Below are 26,702 nucleotides of genomic sequence, written 5' to 3' on the forward strand. Positions count from 1 at the left end.
TATTAGATGAATTGGACATTCTGAATTCTCCCACTGCGTACCCGAACAGGTGCTGCAGTGGCGACTGGGGCTTTTCACAGTAACTTCATTGCCGTGTAATGCAAGCCTACTTGTGACAATAAAGATTATTAAGTGGCAGTTGGGAATGAAAAAAGTAAACATTATTGCTTAAAGTGAATTTCATTTGGGAAACGAGGGCTCATTGGCAAATAAAAACAGGACACTATGAGCATGCAGAGAACTGGTTTCCCAAGAGCACGCAGGCCAGAACTGAAACACGAGGCAGGGAGATGGATGCAGAGCTGCAGCTACACAAAGCTGAAACATAAATGTGTCTGAACAGGTAGGTACACTGGAGGCACAGCAAGGCCCACCATAACAAATAAGAGTTCATTCTTGTGAATGTCACAAAATGGAAAAGCCGACAAACATTTCACACTAATCATACTTTTTCAATAAACTTTATTTGTAACACATTTGTGGTAATATCTGTAAACCACGGTTACAATTCAGTTTAGCGGCACTGGTGTGACACATGCTTAAGGCACTTTTATAAAAATATGAGTGCGTGCGTGTCTGTTGCGGACTCGACCAGTTTCTATAGCAACCCTGACAGGAAGAAATAAATGGAGCAACTTCTCTTTGTGAAACTTAAATGTTGCAGCATAGAGGAAAATGAGACACCTTTTGCTCTCTTAGCCCAATACTTGTGTTGTGTGTGTAAAACACATTGAACCAAGGTCCCAAACAATTCAGTGAATAAGGGAACATGCATGTGGAATATCCTGATGCACCCAGTGCGCACTGCATCCCCTGCCAAACATGGCAACTGAACTTAAAACTGTGCAGTTTACATTTTAGCACATTTTCCAGTTTTAATTTTTATTTAAATTGGAGACCAGTGCTCAGAAAAAAAGGTCATGATTGGCCAGAGCAAATGGTTAATTATACGTATATATATATTTATATATATAAAAATGAGAATCCATTAACAAATTTTTCTTGATTATATTTTTCCTGTTTTAAATATATATTTGGTCCTTAAAAGAATCACAGGAAATTAAGTCATTTTACAAATCCAGTAAAGCCAACAGATTATCAAAAACCGTTTCCAATATAACCATGAAGCAATACTCATTTGGATAAAAATGAATATATATATCTATGCATTTCCTTTCAACAGTCTTCTTGGACGTCATTGCACATTTAAAACATTTTCAGAGAAATCTTGGAACTGGCCAGGTTTGTTTTTTGTCTGCAGTGTTAGACGAGCATGTATCTCCTCTCCCAGTGTCAGTACTGTGGCTCTGTACAGCACCAGCACTGGAGCAGTGTTAGACGAGCATGTATCTCCTCTCCCAATGCCAGTACTGTGGCCCTGTACAGCACCAGTACTGGAGCAGTGTTAGACGAGCATGTATTGCCTTTCCCAGCATCAGTACTGTGGTCCTCTGGCACAGAGATCTGAAAACAGAGATTCTGAACCAAGCAGAATGCTTCATAAATAGCTGGCTTAGGTGGGGGTTGAAATGCTTGCATTTCTGCACCACAGGGAGGTGTGCCACATAGAAATGGATAGAAGCCTTTGCTCGGAGAATAGGAGGAATGCCCATGTTGACAACATGCTCTGGACATTCTGAACTAGGACATCACCTGAAATCAGTATTCGACAATGACTGGAGAAAAATGGTATATTCCCTTTTCTCCTTTCCCATGAAAATGGAAATGGGTAGATCCCAGTAACTAAAGCTAGAAAAGAAGGATTGTCACAATTAAATTCACAGAAAATACAAAGGGTGTTGGGCAAAGTACACTGGCTGCACATCAACAAAGACAAACTGAACAGACGGGCTTCCAGTTAGAAGTTAATGTTTTCTGTTGGCACCTGAGCCTAGTCACATCAATAGGAAAAGGGAAACTTTAAAATTCTGTTCTCGAACCCACTGAAATCTCTCGGGCAGTGATTGGGTAGCCTGCTCCAACCGGGAACTTACTCCAAGCAGCAAAACTCCAAATATGAAATGAGATATTCCCACATGAGACAGAACTGCGGTTAGCATGCATCGATGATGATCTTAAAAACTCAATTACAGAGGAAAGCACTGTGCTATATTTACAACACCCATTGATGCTTTTGAGCCACTGAATTGTCAACTTGCGCTGTGTGAGCCCCAACAAATGCTTTTAAAGATTGTCAAAACAACATGAGAAATTTGTTGTCTAAAACTAGACACTGGTTCCAAGAGCCTCCTGCCCAAAATGCTACATTCCTGAATCACAATAACCCAAAGCAAAATAAAGACAAAAACTCTTAAGGAAAGTGAGAAGGACTGCCCCACGGGCTCAATTCCAGGCCAAGCTGGGTCACAAGCTGAGAATTGCAGTCGTGATTATTTGAAGAAATATAATTCCACGTCGGGTTAAATCGAAACCCTCCATCGCTGGGCGCACTGCCGCACATATGATGAGCCTTGTTCTTCCTGATGCACAATAACTGTACTATGCTATTAACACATTACATTATTCAGAAAGATGTTATATAAAGCTGAGGGGGAAAAGAGGGAAAGAGTGCCCTGATGTTACCTGTTGCAGCATAAAATACACAACTACGCATTTTAAAAAATCTTAATAGCAATTGGCCCAATGATGGTGTTTATACTGAGTGTAGATTGGCGATTTGGCATTTATTCAGCAGGTTTGGAATCTCCTCCATCAGCACGACCTTCGACATCATCATCAGAGATTTCATCCAGTTTTCTGCCTGCGGTACGGCGCACAGCGAATCCCACATCTGTACGCCTATGCATAAACATGTAAACATTACCATGTGAATTTCTAGTCAAGCGATTTTGAGAACGAGCGATTAGCCTTTTTCAAAATGCAGTAGTTACAGCTCAATAATGGGACAGATCAGATGGCGGTCAGAGCTGCCCCTCCAGCCACCTGTTTTCTAGACAGATTGCGAATTGGGCAGCACGGTAGCAGTGTCACTGGCTTGGGTCACTGTCTGTGCGTTATCCCCGTGTGTGTGGGTCTCCTCCGGGTGCTCCGGTTTCCTCCCACAAGTCCCGAAAAACATGCTCGTTAGGTGAATTGGACATTCTGAATTCTCCCTGTGTACCCGAACAGGCGCCGGAATGTGGCGACTAGGGGCTTTTCACAGTAACCTCATTGCAGTGTTAACGCAAGCCTACTTGTGACACTAATAAAAATGATTATTATTCAGTCGTGCCCACCAGCATTTTGCTTACAATTCAACAAACTCTCAGATTTGGAGCCTTACACCGGCAACACAGTAGCACAGCGGTTAGTACAATTGCTTCACAGCTCCAGGGTCCCAGGTTCGATTCCCGGCTTGGGTCACTGTCTGTGCGGAGTTTTCACTTTCTCCCCATGTCTGCGTGGGTTTCCTCCGGATGCTCCGGTTTCCTCCCACGGTCCAAAGATGTGCAGGTTAGGTGGATTGGCCATGTTAAATTGCCCCTTAGTGTCCAATAGGTTAGGTGGGGTTACTGGGATAGGGTAGAGGTGCGGGCTTAGGTAGGGTGTTCTTTACAAGGCCCGGTGCAGACTCGATGGGCCAAATGGCCTCCTTCTGCACTGTAAATTCTATGATTCTAAGTCAAAGCTGATTCCAAAGCATAGTGCTTTGCCAACTTACCCATAGCCCTATTTAAATAGACTAGCATCTGATTACTATTCACATGTACCTGCATTTCCTTGTAGTTGTAAAGTATCCAGACTCAAGACCCAAGATCCTGATTTGCCAAGTCCCATTGCAGTTTTAAGCATTCCAATTAGATCATCTCAAGTTTCTAAATTTAAGGGGTCACAAACCAAGTTTATTGCAACACACCCTCAAATTTGAACGATTCGGTCCTGACCAAGCTAGAGAGTTTTTTTATGTTAGCCATGTTCCTGGTCATTTCTGCAAGTGGACATTGAAATTGCTACAATTTGGAGAGTGCTTTAACATGCCCAAAATCCAGAGAAATGATCAAGAGGCACAGGTATCACAACAGGATATTCTATGAACTGGCTCCACCACTTGATTCTCTCCTCTCAGAAAGCAGGCCAAACATGCAAACTCGAACAAATGGTTTATTCAAGCAAAACCATCATTTTTTTTTTCTTTAAAAAAAATATATAGAGTACCCAATTTCTTTTTTCCAATTAAGTGGCAATTTAGCTTGTCCAATCCACCTACCCTGCACATCTTTGGGTTGTGGGGATGAGACCCACGCAGACATGGGGAGAATGTGTAAACTGTGACCCGGGGCTGGGGTCAAACCCAGGTCCTCAACGCCGTGAGACAGCAGAGCTAACCATTGCACCACCATGTGAACATATACCTATATGTAGATTTTATTTCTCCCATTGTGAAACTTGCTGCAGTTTCAAACTGGCTTAACGTAACAGCCGATAGACAGAGCAAAAAAACAAACTGAAAACATAAATCCTCCGATGAGGCACATTGCAGTCTTCTGGACTTAACATAGTTCAGCAACTTCAGACTTTCCTCCACCATCACCCCATTTTAATTTCTATCATTTATTTTCATTTATTCCATCGATTTTCCCTCACCATTGTCCCCCTCACCCCCACCACTTGGGCCATCTGTTCCATGCTCCTAGTTGTCCTTTGACACACAATTTTACGTTTGTTTTGCCATTAACACATTCTGATATCAATGTGCCACTATCAGCACCATTTACATTCCCCTCGTCTTTCTGTCCACAACATCTCTGGCCCTCTATGCAGCCCCACTGTTCCATGCGTCCCCCCCAGTATATATCTGATCCCATTTCCAGTACTCTCCAGCTTTGGCAAAGAGCCATTCAGACTTGAAATGCTAACTGCCTTCTATCTCCACAGATGCTTGTCAGACCTGCTAAGATTGTCCAGCATTTTCTGTTTTTGTTTCAGATTCCAGCATCCGCAAGAATTTGCTTTTTTCTGAAAATATAGACCCATCCCAACGACTAAAAAACTTAAATCTGACAACTAGCCCTTCTAGAAAGCTGAAGTTGAAAAAAAAAAGATTTAAAAGCTTGAAAACAGATTTTATGTCTCATGTTTCTCATTTTTCCGTTTCACCCTAAATTGTCTAGTCATCCCATTTCATTTATTATTAACTTTTACCAATGTACCACCTGGTTGTCACTTTCTAATTTCCTTTGTACTTCTTTCCCCCAGTGTATCCTGATTTAAAGCATATCTTTGGACTTGACTCAGTAAATTAAATATATTACTTCTCCTGCTTCATAACTGAATATAGTTTGACTGCCTGGACAGAGGCTGCAGAATACTCATTCTGTGCCTCTCCTCCCTCCATCGGCTGGTTTAGCACAGGGCAAAATAGCTGGCTTTTAAAGCAGACCAAGGCAGGCCAGCAGCACGGTTCAATTCCCGTACCAGCCTCCCTGAACAGGTGCCGGAATGTGGCGACTAGGGGCGTTTCACAGTAACTTCATTTGAAGCCTACTTGTGACAATAAGCGATTTTCATTTCATTTAATTTCCAGGGTGTTAAAGTGAAAGTATCATAAAATGTGACTAAAACATAAAGAGTAGGCCAGGACCAGTTACTTTAAATGTGTAAATACTTTGCCTTCTTAATGTGCTCAAAGCAGGATTATTCTAGTGTTAGTGCTTCGTCACCCTCTCACCTGAGCTTGCTCTTGAGTGCGCTGACTTCACGGGTCATCGCGTCTGCAGTTTCAGAAGTATCTTCCAGTTCTCGCTGTAGTTTTCTGCGTGAAGCATTGGCACGCTGGGCTTCCTCTTCTGCCTCCTCCAGCTGCCGTTTCAACTGTTTCAAACGGGAATTGGCTTTCTCAACCTGCAAGTGAGATAAGAGGGGATAATCCCATTACCCCAGATTGCCAATCACTCCTTGCTAGCAGTTTTTATTATTATAATCTTATTTTCTTTGGAGACAAACATGGCTAAAGTAGACCTAATAGGCTAGTCCCAGGTACACTACATGAAATACAATTGCTGGCTGAATTGTTGCAGATCTCAGCAGTCTAAGCTCTGGATTCCCTTCCTTGATATCTCCCTCTCCTTTTTAAGACTACTTAAAACTCAACCCTTTGCCTACACTCCTAATATTTTCTTTGGCATAGTTTTTTTTTTAAAAAACACTTCTGATGTGATGGGATTTATTTTAAAACTTCACAGTTTATGGGCGGCACGGTAGCACAAGTGGATAGCACTGTGGCTTCACAGCACCAGGGTCCCAGGTTCGATTCCCCGCTGGGTCACTGTCTGTGCGGAGTCTGCACGTTCTCCCTGTATCTGCATGGATTTCCTCCGGGTTCTCCGGTTTCCTCCCACAGTCCAAAGACGTGCAGGTTAGGTGGATTGGCCATGCTAAATTGCCCTTAGTGACCAAAAAGGTTAGATGGGGTTATTGGGATAGGGTGGAAGTGAGGGCTTAAGTGGGTCGGTGCAGACTTGATGGGCCGAATGGCCTCCTTCTGTACTGTATGTTCTATGTTCAAAAACACAATGTTGCTTTTTGCCTGAAACATGGCATTCGATAAAGAAAGAAGAATGTCATTTATATAGCAACATTCCAACACTCAGAACATTACAGCACTTTTAGGAAGTCTTGTATCCAAATTTGATGATACAAACCTAGGTGACATTGTAGACAGTTTAGATGATGGCATCAAATTGCAAAGTGATATTGACAGAGTAGGTGAATGGGCAAAATTGTGGCAGATGGAATTCAACGTAAGCAAGTTATCCATTTGGACCAAAAAAGCACAGAGTACTCTCTAAATGCTAAGTACAGTGGATAGCCAAGGAGACTTGGGGGTTCAGGCCCATAGATCTTTAAAATGGCTTGAACAAGTGCAGAAAATAATCAAAAAGGCTAATGGAATGCTAGCTTTTATATCTAGAGGATTGGAGTGTAAGGACACAAGGGTTGTGCTGCAGCTACACAAAACCGCTTGGGTTACTGTGAGCAGTTCTGGGCACCACACCAGGAAGGATATTTTGGCCTTGAAGGAAGTGCAATGAAGGTTCACAAAATTTACACCTGGACTACAGGGGTTAAGTTACGAGGAGAAATTACACAAATTAGGCCTGCTTTCGCTAGAATTTAGGAGATTACAGGGTGATTTAAAAAAACAAAACACTTTTTATTCTCCTTTTTCACATTTTCTCCCAGATTTACACCCACCAACAATAAACAGTAACAAATATGTCAATCCCCATATCAATAATAACGATCCCATCCTCCCACCAAACATTTGCCCGCATGTTCACATAAACAAATGACAAAAAGGAATCAGGAATCACCCATAGCCAACATTAACACACACCGCACCCCCCCCGCCAACTAATGTTCGATGTTATCCAGTTCTTTAAAGTGCATAATGAATAATGCCCATGAATTGTAGAACCCCTCCATCCTGCCCCTCAGTTCAAACTTAACCTTCTCAAGGGTCAAGTATTCCAACAGGTCCCCCCGCCAAGCCAGGGCATGGGGTGGAGAGGCTGCTCTCCAACACATCAGGATCCGCCTTCGGGCGATCAACGAGGCGAAGGCTATAACATTTGCCTCCGCACCCGTTTCCAACCCTGGCTGGTCCGACACCCCGAACATGGCCTCCCGAGGGCCCGGGTCCAGTTTCATGTGCACCACTTTAGAATTTACCCTAAAAACCTCCTTCCAGTAATCCTCTAGCTTTGAACAGGACCAGAACATATGAACGTGATTAGCGGGGCCCCCCGCAACGTTCACACACATCTTCTACTCCTTCAAAGAATCTGCTCATCTTCGCCCTCGTGAGGTGTGCTCTGTATACCACCTTCAGCTGTATCAGCCCCAACCTCGCGCACGAGGTGGAGGCTTTCACTCTCCGGAGCACCTCGCACCAGAACCTCTCCTCCATATCCTCTCCCAACTCTTCCTCCCACTTTGCTTTGATCCCTTCCAGTGGTGCCTTCTCCCCTTACAAAATAGCTCCGTAAACCGCTGACACTACCCCTTCTCCAGTCCCCCCCGTCATCAGCACCTCCTCCAGCAATGTGGAGGCCGGCTCCACCGGGAAGCCCTGATCTCCTTTCTGGCAAAATCTCGAACCTGCATGTATCTAAACATTTCCCCCTGCTCCAGCCCATACTTTGCTTCCAGCTCCTTCAGTCATGCAAACCGACCCCTAAGAAACACATCTTTTAGTGTCTTAATCCCCTTCTCCTCCCATTTCCGAAAATTTCCATCTCACCTCCCTGGCTCAAATCTGTGGTTCCCCCGAATCGGCATTTCCCTTGACCCTGCCCCCAACCCGAAGTGTTGGCGAAACTGCCTCCAAATTCTCAATGAAACTATTATTAACGGACTCACTGAGTACTTCCCCGGGGCTATCGGAAGCGGCGCTGTTGCTAGTGCTTTCAATCCCGTCCCCCTGCACAAACTCTCCTCCAGTCTGACCCACTGGGAATCAACCCCTCTGACCCAGCTCCGCACCTTCTCCACATTCGCCGCCCAGTGGTAATACATCAGGTTCGGAAGACCCAAACCCCCTGCCTTCCCCTCTGTAGCAGCACCTTTTGAACTCTGGCCACCTTCCCTCCCCATATGAACGACCTAATCCTTTGCTCAATCTCTGAAAAAAGCCTTTGGCAGGAAAATCGGCAGGCATTGAAAAATAAACAGAAATCGCAGCAACACGTTCATTTTAAACCGCCTGTACCAGACCCGCTAGTGACAGAGGGAGACCATCCCACCTTGCTAGATCCGCTTTCACTCTCCACACCAAACTAGAAATGTTGTACTTGCGGAGCCCCCCCCCACTCCCGGGCAACCTGAACCCCCAAGTACCTAAAGTGAGTCCCTGCCCGACAGAATGGCAGCCCCCCCCACCCCCGGCCGAGACACCACAAACTACTCACTCTTGTCTAGATTTAGTTTGTACCCCGAGAAAGACCCAAACACTCGAAGCAGCTCCAATATTCCCCCTATCGACCCACACGGTTCCGACACATATAACAGCAAGTCACGGTATATAAGGATACCATATGCTCTATTCCCCCCCTGCCCGCACTATTCCTTTCCATACCCTGAACTTCTTAATGCGATGGCCAACGGCTCAATCGCGAGTGCAAACAGCAGGGGAGACATAGGACATCCCTGCCTAGTCCCACGGTGGAGAGAAAAGTATCTCGAGCTGATGTTGTTTGTGTGGAGACTCGCCCTCGGCTCCTTATATTATAGCTTTACCCAGTTCACAAATCTTGGTCCAATCCCAAACCGCTCCAGAACTGCCATCAAGTACCTCCATTCTACCCGGTCAAACGCCTTCTCAGCGTCCAATGCCACAACCACCCCTGTTTCCTTCCCCTCTGCCGGTGCCATAACGACGTTCAATACCCTTCTAATGTTTGAAAAGAGCTGCCTCCCTCTCACGAACCCCGTCTGATCTTCACCTTTCACCTTCAGGAGGCACTCCTTCAGCCTACCCGCCAGTACCTTCGCCAATACTTTTGCGTCCACATTCAGAAGTGATATGGGCCTATACGACCCACACTCCGTCGGATCCTTATCTTTTTTTCGCAACAGGGAAATCGATGCCTGCCCCAAAGTTTGTGGCAACACCCCCTTCCCTATCGCCTCTTCAAACATCCTCAACATCAGGGGTGCCAGCTTATCCTTGAATTTTTTATAATATTCCACCGGAAACCCACCTTCCCCGGCTGCATCCTCCCAATCACATCCTTTATCTCCTGCTCCACTATCGCTCCTTTTAAAAAAAAATTTAGAGTTCCCAATTAATCTTTTCCAATTAAGGGGCAATTTTAGCGCGGCCAATCCGCCTAGCCTGCACATTTTTGGGCTGTGGGGGTGAAACCCACGCAAACACGGGGAGAATGTGCAAACTCCACACGGACAGTGACCCGGAGCCGGGATCGAACTTGGGACCTCGGCGCCGTGAGGCAGCAGTGCTAACCCACTGCGCCACCGTGCTGTCCCCACTATCGCTCCTTTTAATGTAGTCCTGTCCCCCTCCCCTAACCTCGGGTACTCCAACCCATCTAGAAATTCCTGCATCTCACGGTCTCCCCCAGGTGGCTCTGACCTGTACAACCTCTCATAAAATGCCTCAAAAACCTTGTTAATCAGATCCAGAGCCACCACCAACTTCCCTGCTCTATCCCTCACCTGCACAATTTCCCTTGCCGTTGCTTCCCTCCGGAGCTGACCTGCTAACATGACCTTATCGCCATGTTCGTAAACTGCACCCCTTGTTCGTCTCAGTTGGCGCACCGTCTTCCTGGTAGACAATCGGTCAAAGCTCGCCTGTAGTTCCTTCCCCTTTTCCAGCTTTGCTGGGTCCCCATCCTTAACATAACTCCCATCTACCTCCAACATCTCATCTATTATCCTCTGCCGCTCCAACCTCTCCGGTTACAGGGTGATTTGATTGAAGTTTTCAAGATATTAACAGGAAAAGATAGGGTAGATAAAGACAAACTATTTCCTCTCGGCCAATCAAGTCCATGCAGAAGTGACTGGGTCAATTTGGTGTGTCCTAGCCTGGAATAAGCTTCAGGTCTATGAGATGACAAGAGCCATGGTTAACATACAATGAGCATGGTGGTGCTAAGGAACTGTGACATTTGGCAAACATTTAAAGCTGTTGTCTCGGCGCCAGTGATTGAAAAGTTGATATAAGGACTCGAGTCGAATGGGTCAAGTTTTACGTCCGTGACACCTCATGATCAGATTATGCGGGTGGCAGAAAATATTAAACAGAGTTCCAGTGATTCTTCCCAGAGTGGGAGTGAATTCAGAGTTGTTCTTCAACGGCTCTTCCCGGCAGCCAGTTTGAAAAGTAGTACGAAAGGATTAGCAGGTGGTCACGTTTCAGCGGGAAACTTGAGAAAAATGCTGGCTCCAACACAAAAGATAAATGATTCTGTTCCCGATTAAATAACCTGGGCTGTTGTCTATCTTATAATGTGGAATTAATATGCACAGACGCCTATTTTTGCTGCAATTTACAGATCTTGCAGATGGGTACCTCAGTGAGAGGGAATTGGTTTGAATTGATATTTCACAGCATGAAAGTGTACAACATGACAAATGATTGATGAATCAGGGGATCTTGGAGGGAAAGGCAAGCAGACCCAAGGGTTTTTCATCTTGGGGCTGGTCTTACAGTTCTGAGCAGATGGCACTGCCAAGGCAAGCATATGGCTTAGTTTGGAGGAGAAACGGGACAGACACAAATTAACTTGTATAGTTCACATTTGTAAAGCACATCATGTTTCTAAAGCATATCATTCAATCAAAATTATCAAAAGCTGCGACTGACCTGGTCTTTGTATTGATCAGAATTGCGTCTTTCATCGTCCATCTGCAACATCACCTCCTTCAGCCTCTTATCGGAGCGACGGGCCAGCTTACTGGCAGCTTGTTTATCCCTAGTTTGACAAGAACAGTAAGATATATTTGCAAATTTTCCCACGGTGCTAATACTTACTGGAGAACAGATCTGTGTGCTGACAACCCCCTGTACTTCACCCAAGGAGTTATTTGAGGGTTGAGCCAACATTAAAGGCTATTTGACGTCTGCACCATTACAGGCGAGCACCATCCTCTCCAAACCAAGTACTCATACAGTCAAACCTCCCAGGCGTTACTGGATAGCAATCAGAGGGACTTGCTGAAAAAGACATATGCTGTCAAAGCTTTTCATTTTGCACTCATCCCGTAACAATTTGGCATTCTTGCAAATTGCCCCGAGTGCAAGACGCAAAACTTTGGTCTTTTTTCCAGCAACACCAGTTCTGTCCTACCAAATGACTATTTAATCAGAGGGTTATTGGTAATAAATATTCACCCTTCCCAATCTCGGCCACTTCTTAATTCCCCAAATAAGATCAGTTAACTAACCATAGAGCAAGGATCAAAACTGGGGCCTTCATTCAAGGCATGGTGCATTTCCCCACTGTCGGTGCTACTTACCAACCTAACCAATGAAAGCTTAATGTTATTTTTTTGCAACTGACTAAAAGGTATTTGGAAGTGGAATACTGATCAATGATAATTAGAACTTGACTGGCCCATGAATATCCTCCCAAATTAAACTCAATACAGAAATATTCAGTCAGTGTTGATCTTTTGAGCAGTGAATTCGCTCATGGGACACAAGTGTCGCTGGCTCATCCAACATTTATTTCTCATCTCTAACTACCCTTGAAAAGGTGTCTTCGTAAACTGCTGCAGTCAGTGTTGCAGGGCCACTTGCAGTACTGTTAGAAAGGGAATTCCAGGATTTTGACCCAGCGACAGTGAAGGAACAGCATTTATTTCCAAATCAGGGTCGTGTGTCGCTTGGAGGGGAACTTGCAGGCGGTGAGAGTTCCCATGCATCTGCTGCCCTTAACCTTCCAGGTGGTATGGGTTGCAGGTTTGGAAGGTGCAGTCGAAAGAGCTTTTGTGAATTGTTGCAGTGCATGTTGTAGATGGTACATACTGCCGCAACTGTGCGTATTGGTGGTGAAGGAAGTGAATGTTTAGGATGGTGGAAGGGGTGCCAATCAGTTGGGCCATTTTGTTCTGGATGGTTTCGAGTTTTATGAGTGTTGTTGGAGCTGCATTTATCCAGGCAAGTGGAAAGTATTCCATCATCCTCCAGACTTGTGCCTTATAGATGGTGGCCAGGCTTTGGGGAGTCAGATGATGAGGTAGTCGCTGCAGGATTCCCAGCTTCTGACCTGCTCTTGTAGCCACAGTATTTTCTGGCTAGTCCAGTTCAGTTTCTGGTCAATGGCAACCCCAGTGTGTGAATAGTGGGGGATTGTAATAACTGAATGTCATGGGGCAATGGTTAGATTGTTAGAGATGGTCATTGCCTGGCACTTATGGCACAAATGTTGAGTGCAGTAAGAAGTGGCTGAAATAGCCTTTGAAGAATGCATAATGGTCTGAAACAGTGACATTTTTATCTATATCTTCATTCCTCAAAATTGGTTCATGCGTTTGGTCATTAGTAATCTAACAATGCTGAATGGCACATATCTAATTACCAGCAGCCTCCAGTGATTATCAAATCATAGATTTGGTTAGAGCACAGAAGGAGACCATTCAGCCTACTGTATATGCTGTCCCTCTGAAGCAATCTGATCACCAGTTTCTTTTGGGCTTCATGATGGTGACATCAACAGAAGAGAAAGTGCTGATTGTTGAGTGGCCTAAGTCCTTATTTAAGTCTATTATAAGTTATTTCTCTTAATTTAGTTAATACCACAATAAATGGAGGCATGGCACCTCAGCCATGCGGATTATGTATCTTGGTCCACATGGAAAATTCAAGACGTATCTCATGTGCTGGGTAATCACACGAGCAGAAAATGTTATGAGGAGCTGGAGCTCTGGATGTCAGAGCTTTAGTAGGAGTTGGAGCTCACGGTGATGTATCCACGAGGCTGAGAGCTACGTGATTGGCATGTTTCTAGAGGAAACCAAGCTGTAAGTTAAGCAGTGGGGCAGAGGGGGAATGGGCAACTTCCAGGCAGTCAAGGAGAACCAGGCAGGTACTACAGGAATCCCGGGATGCATCTCATTTTCCAACTAGTGAAAGGTTATCAATACTGGTGAGAATTGTGGGTCTTTAAGGAGAGTATAGCCAGAGCCAAAGCCACAGCATCATGAGCTCAGCTGAAAATGGGTGCAGGAGGAAGGGGGAAGATTGAAAAAACAAAAGCAATACAGCATTTCATAGCTAAAGGAACAGGCAGGTGTTGCTGTTGCTGCAGATGTGAGATAAGTATGTTGCCTCCCCGATGTCGGGGTCAAGGATGTCACTGAGTGGCTGCAGAGCACTGAGGTCGGAGGGCAAACAGCCAGACATTGCAGTCCACATCAGCACCAATGACATAAGTAGAAACAGAGGTGAGGTCCTGTAGGCAGATTTTAGGGAGCAAGGAAGATGATGAGAAAACTACACCTCAAAAAGATACTGATCTCCATATTAGTGCCACACTCTAATAAATATAGCAATTGGAAGATACAACAGGTGAACACATAGCTGAATAGATTGCGTGAGAAGAGAGCTTCAAATTCAACGGACATTGGGACAAGTTGCAGGGGGGATGGAACTTGTACAGGTTGCTGGCAGGGTGGTTTGTTTTTGCTACTGTTGAAGATTTAAACTAACTAGGCAGAGAATCAGAAAGGAGAAACAAGATGCACCAAGGATTGGGGCAGACAGAATTAGAATAAGAAATAGTAAGCTAATAGGTGGGGTTCGAGTAAGAGGAAATGTAATACGGTCTAAATTAGGCTTACATTTCATGTATGTAAATAGACAAAGGATAGTAAATGAGTTTGGTGAGCCGCAGGTGCAGATAGACACATGGAAATTTCATGTTGTGACAATAATGGGGGTCCTGCTTTAAAAGAGAAAAAAAATGGGTAATAAATATTCCTGGATATGAAGTGTTCAGAAAAGACAGAAAGGAGGAGAGTTGGCTGTGTTGATCAAGGTGAATAGTACAGTGCTAGTGTGAGGATGTTCCACAGGGGTCAAGGATATAATTTATTTGGTTAGAGTGAAGGACAAAAAAGAGGCACGAGTAGGTGGTCAACTAGCAGGAATGAAAGAAGAATAAATTTGCAGGGAAATTACAGAGAGGTGCAAAAACTATTGAGTAGTTATGATGGGGGCCTTTAATTATCTGGATATAGATTGGGTAGTAAGAGTTTAAAGGTCAGAGAAGCAAATGAGTTTCTGCAGTGAGTTCAGGATATCAGTGTGTCTCTGGACCAAAAAGGGGACTACACATGGAGGAAGGTGGCAAGCACATTAAATGGGTACTTTGCATCTGTCTTCACTAAAGATGATGATGCTGCCCAAATCCAAGAGGCAGTATTTGGGACACTGGGTGGGCTAAAAATTGATGAACAGGAGATATCAGAAAGACTAGCTGTATTAAAAGTTGATAGGTCACCAGGACAGGATAGGATGCACTCGAGGATTGGGGGCAAGGGTCAATTATGGAGACACTAACAATGTCCCAATGCTCCTTAGATACAGGGAACTGGAGAATTGTAAATTTTGGACTTCTGGGTGCGGCGATGACCAGCTAAGTCGCACGTTTCGGCAGCTCCCGGTGGAAAGGACTTTTGGGCTCTTAATAGGAGGAGCTTATGAGGAGCGGTTGAATAAACTCGGTTTGTTCTCACTGGAACGAAGGAGGTTGAGGAGAGACCTGATAGAGGTATACAAAATTATGAGGGGCATAGACAGAGTGGATAGTCAGAAGCTTTTCCCCAGAGTAGAGGGGTCAATTACTAGGGGGCATAGGTTTAAGGTGAGAGGGGCAAGGTTTAGAGTAGATGTACGAGGCAAGTTTTTTACGCAGAGGGTAGTGGGTGCCTGGAACTCGCTACCGGAGGAGGTGGTGGAAGCAGGGACAATAGTGACATTTAAGGGGCAACTTGACAAATACATGAATAGGATGGGAATAGAGGGATATGGACCCAGGAAGTGTAGAAGATTGTATTTTAGTCGGGCAGCATGGTCGGCATGGGCTTGGAGGGCCGAAGGGCCTGTTCCTGTGCTGTACATTTCTTTGTTCCTTGTTTTTTGAGCCCCAACGGCAATTTTAACGGCTAAAAGTACTGTGCGGTAAACCAGAAGGGAATCCCCCCTGGACACATATGGATAAAGGAGAGGAAAGTGGCCGGATTGCGGTGGATCCTCTAGAGCAGCGGCAAGGAAGGCAAGCACAAAGCAAGATGGCGTCGGAAGGAGGCAGTTTAATATGGGGCCCTGACCAACAAGAGTTCCTGCGGCGTTGCGTGGAAGAACTTAAAAAGGAGATGAAGAAGGAGCTGTTGGCCCCGATATTACAGGCGATTGAAGGGCTAAAGGAGGAGCAAAAGACCCAGGAGCAGGAGCTTCGGGTCGTGAAGGCAAAGGCTGCTGAGAATGAGGACGACATACAGGGCCTGGTGGTGAAGACAGAGATGCACGAGGCACAACACAAAAGGTGTGTGGAAAGGCTGGAGGTGCTGGAGAATAATGCGAGGAGGAAGAATTTAAGGATTCTTAGTCTTCCCGAAGGTGCAGAAGGGGCGGATGTCGGGGCATATGTGAGCACGATGCTGCACTCGTTAATGGGATCGGAGGCCCCGACGGGCCCGTTGGGAGGTGGAGGGAGCCTATCGAGTTATGGCGCGAAGACCGAGGGCTGGAGAAATTCCTCGAGCCATAGTGGTGAGATTTCTCCGATATAAGGACAGATAGATGGTCCTCAGATGGGCAAAGAAAACTCGAAGCAGTAGGTGGGAGAACGCGGTGATCCGCATATATCAAGATTGGAGTGCGGAGGTGGCAAGAAGGAGGGCAAGCTTTAATCGGGCAAAGGCGGTGCTGCACAAAAGGAAGGTTAAATTTGGAATGCAGCAGCCGGCAAGACTGTGGGTCACACATCAAGGGAAACACCACTTCTTTGAAACGGCAGAAGAGGCGTGGACATTTATTGTCGAGGAGAAACTGGAATAAGCGGGCTGGAAAAAGAACGTTTGGGACAAAGTGGTGGGGCGAATATGTGGGGTGAAGAGGGGGGGGGAAAAGGGGGAAGAGATGATTTCCCAAGTTGTTAATCCTGCGACCCTGTAACTTTTCTCTCTTCCCCATGTCGTGGGGAGGGAGGATGAGGAGCTGGGGGCGCCAGACATTGGGGGCGGGGCCAAATGGGAAGCGCGGGCTTTGTTCCCGCGCTGGCAGGAACAGGGAAGCAGGAAGGAGGGGGCCTCGCACAGTGGGAGCCGAGGTCACGGGGGGAAGCAGAGGTCGGCCAGAGTTTGCTGACTTCTGGGAGCAACATGGGGGGTGCAATTACGCTAGTGAGGGATCTAGCGGGGGGGGGGGGGGGGGGGGGGGGTTAACTGGGTTGCTGCTGCTGGGGAGAAGGGGGAGCTGGTATGGGGTGGGGTGGTCGGGGCGGGAGGGCGCCGTTGGGGGGAGATACGGCTACATGGGAACCGGGTGAGGAGCTGGATTGAAAAAGGAGATGGCTAGTCGACAAGGGGGGGGGGGGGGTAAAGAGCCCCCCAACCCGGCTGATCACGTGGATTGTGAGAGGGCTGAACGGGCCGATAAAGAGGGCACGGGTACTCGCACACCTAAAGAAACTTAAGGCAGATGTGGTTATGCTGCAGGAGATGCATCTGAAACTGATAGACCAGGTCAGACTACGCAAAGGATGGGTGGGGCAGGTGTTTCATTCGGGGCTAGACGCAAAAAACAGGGGGGTGGCTATACTAGTGGGGAAGCGGGTAATGTTTGAGGCAAAGACCATAGTGGCGGATAGTGGGGGCAGATACGTGATGGTGAGTGGCAAATTGCAAGGGGAGGCGGTGGTCTTAGTGAACGTATATGCCCCGAACTGGGATGATGCCAACTTTATGAGGCGTATGTTAGGACGTATCCCGGACCTAGAGGTGGGGAAGTTGGTAATGGGTGGAGATTTTAATACGGTGCTGGACCCAGGGCTGGACAGATCGAGGTCCAGGACCGGAAGGAGGCCAGCTGCAGCTAGGGTGCTTAAGGACTTTATGGAGCAGATGGGAGGAGTAGACCCCTGGAGATTTAGTAGGCCTAGGAGTAAGGAGTTTTCGTTTTTCTCCTATGTCCACAAAGTTTATTCACGGATAGACTTTTTTGTTTTGGGAAGGGCACTGATCCCGAAGGTGACGGGACGGAGTACACGGCTATAGCTATTTCGGATCACGCTCCACATTGGGTGGACCTGGAGATAGGGGAGGAAAAAGAACAGTACTTGGAACTCAATGATAATGGGGAGGTTCAGGTGGGAGTGGTCTGGGAGGCGCTGAAGGCAGTGGTTAGAGGGGAGCTGACATCTATTAGGGCACATAAAGGAAAGTAGGAGGGTAGGGAAAGGGAGCGCTTGTTGAAAGAACTTCTGAGGGTGGACAGACAATATGCGGAGGCACCGGAGGAGGGACTGTACAGGGAAAGTCAAAGGCTACATGTAGAATTTGACTTGTTGACTACGGATAATGCAGAGGCACAATGGAGGAAGGCACAGGGTGTACAGTACGAATATGGGGAGAAGGCGAGCAGGTTGCTGGCCCACCAACTGAGGAAAAGGGGAGCAGCGAGGGAGATAGGGGGGGCGAGAGATGAGGAGGGAGAGATGGAGCGGGGAGCAGAGAGAGTGAATGGAGTGTTCAAGGCATTTTATGAAAGATTATATGAAGCTCAGCCCCCGGATGGGAAGGAGAGAATGATGTGCTTTCTGGATCAGCTGGAATTCCCTAAGGTGGAGGAGCAGGAGAGGGCGGGACTGGGAGCACAGATTGAGACGGAGGAAGTAGTGAAAGGGATTGGGAGCATGCAGGCGGGGAAGGCCCCGGGACCAGACGGATTCCCAGTTGAATTCTATAGGAAATATATGGACTTGCTGGCCCCGCTACTGATGAGAACCTTTAATGAGGCGAGGGAAAGGGGGCAGCTGCCCCCAACTATGTCAGAGGCAACTATATCGCTCCTCCTAAAGAAGGAAAAAGACCCGCTGCAATGTGGGTCCTATAGGCCTATTTCCCTCCTGAATGTGGACGCTAAGATTCTGGCCAAGGTAATGGCAACGAGGATAGAGGATTGTGTCCCGGGGGTGGTTCATGAGGACCAAACTGGGTTTGTGAAGGGGAGACAGCTGAATACAAATATACAGAGGCTGCTAGGGGTAATGATGATGCCCCCACCAGAGGGGGAAGCGGAGATAGTGGTGGCGATGGATGCCGAGAAAGCATTTGATAGAGTGGAGTGGGATTATTTGTGGGAGGTGCTGAGGAGATTTGGCTTTGGAGATGGGTACAGTTGCTCCGATGGCGAGCGTGGTCACGAATGGACGGGGGTCTGATTATTTTCGGCTCCATAGAGGGACGAGGCAGGGATGTCCTCTGTCCCCGTTATTGTTTGCACTGGCGATTGAGCCCCTGGCCATAGCATTGAGGGGTTCCAGGAAGTGGAGGGGATTACTCAGGGGAGGAGAAGAACACCGGGTATCTCTGTATGCGGATGATTTGTTGCTACATGTGGCGGACCCGGCGGAGGGATGCCAGAGATAATGCGGATACTTGGGGAGTTTGGGGATTTTTCAGGGTATAAATTGAACATGGGGAAAAGTGAGTTGTTTGTGGTGCATCCAGGGGAGCAGAGCAGAGAGATAGAGGATTTACCGTTGAGGAAGGTAACAAGGGACTTTCGGTACTTGGGGATCCAGATAGCCAAGAATTGGGGTACATTACATCGGCTTAATTTAACGCGGTTGGTGGAACAGATGGAGGAGGACTTTAAGAGATGGGACATGGTGTCCCTGTCACTGGCAGGTAGGGTGCAGGCGGTTAAAATGGTGGTCCTCCCGAGATTCCTTTTTGTGTTTCAGTGCCTCCCGGTGGTGGTCACGAAGGCTTTTTTCAAAAGAATCGAGAAGAGTATTATGAGTTTTGTGTGGGCCGGGAAGACCCCGAGAGTGAGGAGGGGATTTTTGCAGCGCAGTAGGGACAGGGGGGGCTGGCACTACTGAGCCTAAGTGAGTACTACTGGGCCGCCAATATTTCAAGTGGATGGGAGAAGAGGAGGGAGCGGCGTGGAAGAGATTGGAGAGGGCGTCCTGCAGGGGGACTAGCCTACAAGCTATGGTGACGGCACCGTTGCCGTTCTCACCAAAGAACTACACCACAAGCCCGGTGGTGGTGGCTACATTGAAAATTTGGGGGCAGTGGAGACGGCATGGGGGAAAGACGGGAGCCTCGGTGCGGTCCCCGATAAGAAATAACCATAGGTTTGTTCCGGGGAGAATGGATGGGGGATTTGGAGCATGGCAAAGAGCAGGGGTAGCACAATTGAGAGATCTGTTCGTAGATGGGACGTTTGCGAGTCTGGGAGCGCTGACGGAAAAATATGGGTTGCCCCAAGGGAATGCATTTCAGTATATGCAACTGAGGGCTTTTGCGAGGCAACAGGTGAGGGAATTCCCGCAGCTCCCGAAGCAGGAGGTGCAGGATAGAGTGATCTCAGAGACATGGATGGGGGATGGTAAGGTGTCGGACATATATAGGGAAATGAGGGACGAGGGGGAGATCATGGTAGATGAGCTGAAAGGGAAATGGGAAGAGGAGCTGGGGGAGGAGATTGAGGAGGGGCTGTGGGCTGATGCCCTACGTAGGGTAAACTCATCGTCCTCGTGTGCCAGGCTAAGCCTGATACAATTTAAGGTGTTACACAGGGCGCATATGACTGGAGCACGGCTCAGTAAATTTTTTGGGATAGAGGATAGGTGTGCGAGATGCCCGAGAAGCCCAGCGAATCACACCCACATGTTCTGGTCATGCCCGGCACTACAGGGGTTTTGGGTGGGGGTGGCAAAGGTGCTTTCGAAGGTGGTGGGGGTCCAGGTCGAACCAAGCTGGGGGTTGGCTATATTTGGGGTTGCAGAAGAGCCGGGAGTGCAGGAGGCAAGAGAGGCTGATGTTTTGGCCTTTGCGTCCCTAGTAGCCCGGCACAGGATATTGTTAATGTGGAAGGAAGCCAAACCCCCGGGTGTGGAGACCTGGATAAACGACATGGCAGGGTTTATAAAGTTAGAACGGATTAAGTTCGTACTAAGGGGTTCGGCTCAAGGGTTCACCAGGCGGTGGCAACCGTTCGTCGACTACCTCACAGAAAGATAGAGGGAATGGAAAAGAAGAAGACAACAGCAGCAACCCGGGGGGGGGGGGGGGGGAAATCGGACGACTCTCAGGGATGTTATTGTATATGTATAGGCACTTGTTTTAGGTAATGTATATTGGACTGTTGGATTGTATCTTTGGAGAGTATTTATTTTTGACCAGGCAGTTGCCATTTAGTTTGGTTTTTGTTTCTGTTCATATATTATTTATTTATTTGTTTAAAACTGGCCACTGTTATTTATATTGCTTTATTGTTGTTTAAAAGAAACACTACGTACTGTTATGTTTAGCCGAAAAATCTTGAAAAAAATATGTTAAAAAAAAGAATTGTAAATATTGTACTTTTATGCAAAAATGGGTGCAAGGACAACCCAGCAACTACAGGCCAGTCAGTTTAACTTTGATGTTGGGGAAACCTCTGGAAACAATAATCTGGGGGGAAAAATAATGATCACTTGGACAATTATGGATTAATTAAGGAAAGTCAGCACAGATTTGTAAAAGGCAAACTGTGTTTAACTTGATTTAGTATTTTGAGAAAGTAACAGAGAGGGTTGATGAGGGTAATACAATTGATGTAGTATACACGGAACTTCAAAAGGTGTTCGACAAAGTGCCACATAATAGGCTAGCAAAGTTGAAACCAATCAAATAAAAGGTGATAGTAGCAGCATGGATACCATGTCGTTAGATTACAGAGTGATATAGACAGATTGGTCACATGGGCAGAAGTGGCAAATGGAATTTTACCCTGTAAAAGTGTGAGGTGATGCATTTTGGGAAAACTAACAAGGTGAGGGAAAACACAATGAAGTGTAGGATTCTCGGACTTAAAGAACCAGAGGGACCTTCAGTGCATGTCCAAAGATCCCTGAAGGCAGCAGGACATGTAGATAAGGTTGTTAAAAAGGCTTATGGAATACTTGCCTATTTAATTGAGGCTTAGAGTACAAGAGCAGGGAGGATATGATGGAGCTGTATAAAACAGCTCATTAGGCCACATCTAGAGTACTGTGTGCAGTTCTGGTCACAACACTACAGGAAGGATGTGATTGTACTGGAGAGGGTGCAGAGGAGATTTAACAGGATGTTGTCTGGGCTGGAGCATTTCAGCCAGGAACATGATGTGATGATAATTTTCAATCGCCTGCTCTCTTTCCTCCTTGGTGATGGCTTCATCAACTACCTGGGACATGCGCTTTAACTGTCAAATTCCAAATGACACGGACTCCAGATCCCGGACAAACTGCCTCCTCCTACTAATTCCTGAGGTTGATTAGGCTGGAGTTGTTCTCCTCAGAGCAGAGGAGGCCTGATCGAGGTGTACGAAATTACGAGGGACATAGAGAGGGGAGATTGGAAGAAATGTTTTCCCTTAGTTGAGGGGGTCACTAACCAGGGGCAAAGATTTACGGTAATGGGCATAAGATTTTGAGGCAACTTGAGGAAAACCTTTTTCACCCAGAGGGTGGTGGGAATCTGGAAGTCATTGCCTGAAAGAGTGGTAGAGGCCAGAACGCTGACAATATTTAAGAAGCATTTAGATGAGCACTTGAAATGCCAGAGCTTACAAGGCTGCAGACCAAGTGCTAGAAAATGGGATTAGAATAGATAGATGCTTGGGCGGCACGGTGGTACAGTGGTTTGCACTGTTGCCTCACGGAGCTGAGGATCTAGGTTCAATCCCGGCCCCGGGTCACTGTTCTAATAATAATAATCTTTATTAGTGTCACAAGTAGGCTTACATTAACACTGCAATGAAGTTACTGTGAAAATCCCCTAGTCGCCACACTCTGGCGCCTGTTCAGGTATATGGAGGGAGAATTCAGAATGTCCAATTCACCTAACAGCACATTCACCTAACAGAACAGTACTGGGGCTGGTTTAGCACAGTGGAATAAACAGCTGGCTTGTAATGCAGAACAAGGCCAGCAGCGCGGGTTTAATTCCTGTACCGGCCTCCCCGAACAGGTGCCGGAATGTGGCGACTAGGGGGCTTTTCACAGTAACTTCATTGAAGCCTACTTGTGACAATAAGCGATTATTATTATTATTAACTACTGCACCACCATGCTGCACTCTATGACCAAGTTGGCGGAGTGACAATAAACACGATTAGTGGTGAACATTTGTTTTATTTAGAAGGGAATCAGTTGGGGTTCCCAGGGAACCTGTGTGGACCACTGCTGTTCTTGATATAAATTAATAACTTGGACTTGTATGTACAGATCACAATTTAAAAATTTGCAGATAACACTTTGGCATTGGGGATCCTAGGCTTTATAAACAGAGACAGAACCTTTTTCAAACACTGGTTTGGCCTCAACTCGAGTATTGTGTATAATTCTGGGCACACTTTAGAAAGGATGTAATGGCATTTGAAAGGGTGCAGAAAGGATTCCAAGATTGGTTACAGGGACAAGAGACCTCAGTTTTTGTGGATAGATTGGAGCAGATGAGGTTGTTCTCTTTAAAGAGAAGGCCGAGAAGAGGTTTGATAGAGACATTCAAAATCATGAGGGGTTTAGATGGAACAGAGAAACTTTCTATTGGCAGGAGGGTCGAGGACCAGAGGACGCTGACTTAAGGTGAATGATAGAAGAACCAATGGCGACATGAGGAAATCCGTAGGTCTTCGAAGGAGTGGTTAGGACCTGGAATAACCAGAGACTGTGGTGGAAGCAGATTCAATGATGCCTTTCAAAAGGAAATCAATTCAGCACCTGAAGAGAAATAATTTTCAGGGAAGGGCAGGGAAGTGAATTCTCTGCACAGAGCCAGCATAGACAATGGACCAAATGGCCTCCTTCTGTGCTGTAACGATTCTATGATTTTGGTGTTCAAACTTTGTTTTAAACAGTGAAGTGGGACACAGAGGTATTGATACCAAAGCACTACCAGAACAAAAGAGTTCTAGTGCCTTTTTAATGCTATACTTCAGTCTAGAAACAAATCCTAATCTTAACTTTGAAATAATGCTAATGCTAAACTGCTGTATTTACATTTCCCAAATCCAGCATTCCTGCAGTCTTAGGTGAAACTACCTTGAGTTAAATTATGGACCTCAATTTTTTTTGGATGCTTGGCTTCCAATCATTTCAAAAATAAGTCTTTCCCCACCTCCTTCCCAAAATAGCTGTTCCTGACACGATTATATTTCTAATCTATTTGTACCGGGTCTCCGCATCAAGCTGCTCCTCCAGCTGGGCAATTTTGGCCTCCAGTGCCGTGATGTTTGCCTTGTATTTAGATCTGACAGCATTCTCCATCTCCTGCAGCTTGGCTTTCAACTCTTTGTTCTGACGATCTAGTTGCTGGCGAGCATTTTCAGCCTTTTGGGCATTGCTGCGTTCAGCCGAAAGATCAGCATTTATCTGGTCAACCTGTTGAACAGAATCATGAGCAGATGCAAGAAATTATCCGCTTTAGTTCTCACACCCGATTTTCTGAGAGCGTGGAGTGAAATCATTTGGTCAACTCCCCCTACTCAACAGCAGAAAATTGCAGTTCCGACAAAACAAATTCCTGAATAAGTTGTCCCCACCAAAGTACAGGGTGGCTATACTAATTCAAAGTCCACAAAGTCCATTCTCCAGTGAGGGATTCAGAATAATTGCTCGAATTTTTAAAAAATGCAACAAGCAACTCAAGTCTTTTAGAGAGAAATTAGCCACTACAAAAAAAATGAATTTCACATCATCTCCAGAGTACCTAGACTCTGCCACATACATACCCCTCATCATACTCTGACTTTTATGGCATTCCAAGATACTGACTGGCTGATCTTTCATTGGGGCTCCCCATCACTTTGACAAGTGTGTGCATGTGCATGCCAAAGAACCAGAGCTATACTATTTTTAGAGCCGTAGCTTCAATGTTAACCATGCTGCCAATGTGAAAGGCACCGGGAACAGTTCCACATGCGCACTTTGTCCACACTGCGGCTGATGCTGCATGTGCAGCTGGATATCTTACTGGTTAGCGGCAGAGGTTTGGATATATCAAAAGCTATATCAAAAGTCTCTCACTACATTGGAACCTGCAATGTCAGCTATTCCCACGGGAATTCTAATGTTAAAATTCAACACGTGTGCATGTATGTTGCCATTAATACCAAGAGACATTATCATGGGAATTCCATTGTTGCATTTCAGTGTAGCACTCCAGAAACTAATCTGTGATGAGATCGATATCTCAATGAGATTTTATATGAGTGCTGCCTCCTCAGGCTAGATCCAATGTGTTAAGGCTTTGTGTAGGGAGTTTCTACAGAGCCCAGGTGGCTCAACTGGTTGATAATAGGACTCTTAATCCCAGGGTCATTACTTTGAATCTCACATTGGTAACTGTCCTTGAATTAAATATTATGATCAATTGTCCAACATTGGTACTGGAGTACCTCAGTTATTTAAATTTCTTGCTCATATATCTTCGTCAGAAGCATGTTTTAGAGAAAACATTTGCTAAAAGTGAACTAAATACAAGATAATGCAATTGGTTAAGGACTGCACAGAACTAAAAGCAGGTAACTTGAACTCTGTTAGTGTGTCAAGCCAATTTGTTTGTTTTAAAGCTGCCAGCTGATACTGCAACTGAGCATAGGCAGTAACTTCTCCACCTAATGTTGCGGTACAAATCAACACAGCCAATTCTCAACCTATGCTGATGTTTCTTGACACTGCACATCAGCATATTTGTCCAGTAGAAATTATGCCCAATGTTTTCTGATCCAGCCATAAGATGCTACAGTTGAACCAGTCAATAGAATGTCAGGGAACTGGAATATTTCACGGAATCTTCCTTTTATTGTCCACAGCCCAAGAAGTTCTCACAGTAACAAAGGGATAGCTAATGGAACACATACTTGGAGATTTGCTTTTCTGAGGCGATCATTGGCCATTTCAGCATTGGTCTGCTCCTCCTCTACTTCCTCTTCGAGCTGAGCAATCCTGGCCTCAAGGCGCCTCTTCTCGTCCAGAGCCAAAGACCTACGAAAGGAATCAATGACATTAGTCAAAAAAAGTCCTTTAAATGTGACAATTTCCCTGCCTTAGCAATATTACTGCAACAAGAGCCAATCCCTTTTTAGAAAATGCTGAAAGTTTTACTGAACCTACCCTAAATTCACTTTCGCCCTCATGCACATTTTATAGCAAAGTGCCAGCAATCCTGTCACTCACCCAGGAAGCCAATCTTCCAACCTGCCATGGGTCTGGTCAGCAAGTTAAAGAGAAAGCATCCTCATACACAGGCGGCACTAATCCTATTGCTGACTCACATGCACAAAGATAAGGAGACATAAAACCAGAGAAAAATCGCTGAAGACCAATTAGCTAGTTTCAAGGAGGGCAGTGTATTGCTTTAAATTCCTGCGCCACCGTGCTGACCTAATTTTAACAGGTTTAGTTCTCAATGAGATTATAGGGATTTCCAAATCAAACTGAGAACCTACATCCTAATATGGAAAGTACTCTATTCTTGCATGTGGGCAAATCACACTTTCCCCAAGCTCAGACTCTAAACATAGATTAGCAAAAGTGAAGAAATTCAGCTGGTGTATATCCAGCTAAAATGTACTCGGAGAGGATGGTAAGGTGATGCAGTGGTTAGCACCACTGCCTCAGTGCCGAGGACTCGGGTTCAATCCCAGCCCCGGGTCACTGTCCTTGTGGAGTTTGCACATTCTCCCAGTTTCTGCGTGAGTCTCACCCCCACAACCCAAAAAGATGTGAAGGGTATGTGGATTGGCCACGCTAAATTGCCCCGTAATTGGGAGAAAAAAAACTGGGTACTCTATTTATATATTTTAAAAACTTATTAGGATCGAGCACTTGTAAGCGTTCTGCTGTTTACCACCCAATGCAATAGGAACTTGGCATTAAGGTTCATCTGTAATCAAGTGGGGTGAATAGAAACCTTTAGTGACATGTTTATCTCTCTAGGGTTAATGAACAAGTCAAATTAAATCAATGTCC

At 45.9% G+C, this 26,702-nt stretch overlaps 1 protein-coding gene across 2 annotated transcripts in view; it reads right to left on the reverse strand.

Annotated features, from left to right (window-relative positions):
- Positions 1–445: 445 nt before the first annotated feature.
- LOC140403854 (myosin-9-like) overlaps positions 446–26,702 on the reverse strand; it is a 226,312-nt gene continuing 200,055 nt past the window's right edge. For both annotated transcript variants that reach the window (XM_072492056.1, XM_072492055.1), the window contains 5 exons: positions 25,592–25,715; positions 23,902–24,110; positions 11,333–11,441; positions 5,669–5,841; positions 446–2,799 (listed from right to left, as the gene is read on the reverse strand). In XM_072492056.1, coding sequence (XP_072348157.1) covers positions 2,685–2,799; positions 5,669–5,841; positions 11,333–11,441; positions 23,902–24,110; positions 25,592–25,715 — 730 coding nt within the window. In that variant the 3' untranslated portion in view covers positions 446–2,684. The remainder of the gene's footprint in view (positions 2,800–5,668; positions 5,842–11,332; positions 11,442–23,901; positions 24,111–25,591; positions 25,716–26,702) is intronic.

This window comes from Scyliorhinus torazame, chromosome 29 (genome assembly GCF_047496885.1).
Source record: "Scyliorhinus torazame isolate Kashiwa2021f chromosome 29, sScyTor2.1, whole genome shotgun sequence".
In the NCBI taxonomy this organism is placed as follows: Eukaryota; Metazoa; Chordata; class Chondrichthyes; order Carcharhiniformes; family Scyliorhinidae; genus Scyliorhinus; species Scyliorhinus torazame.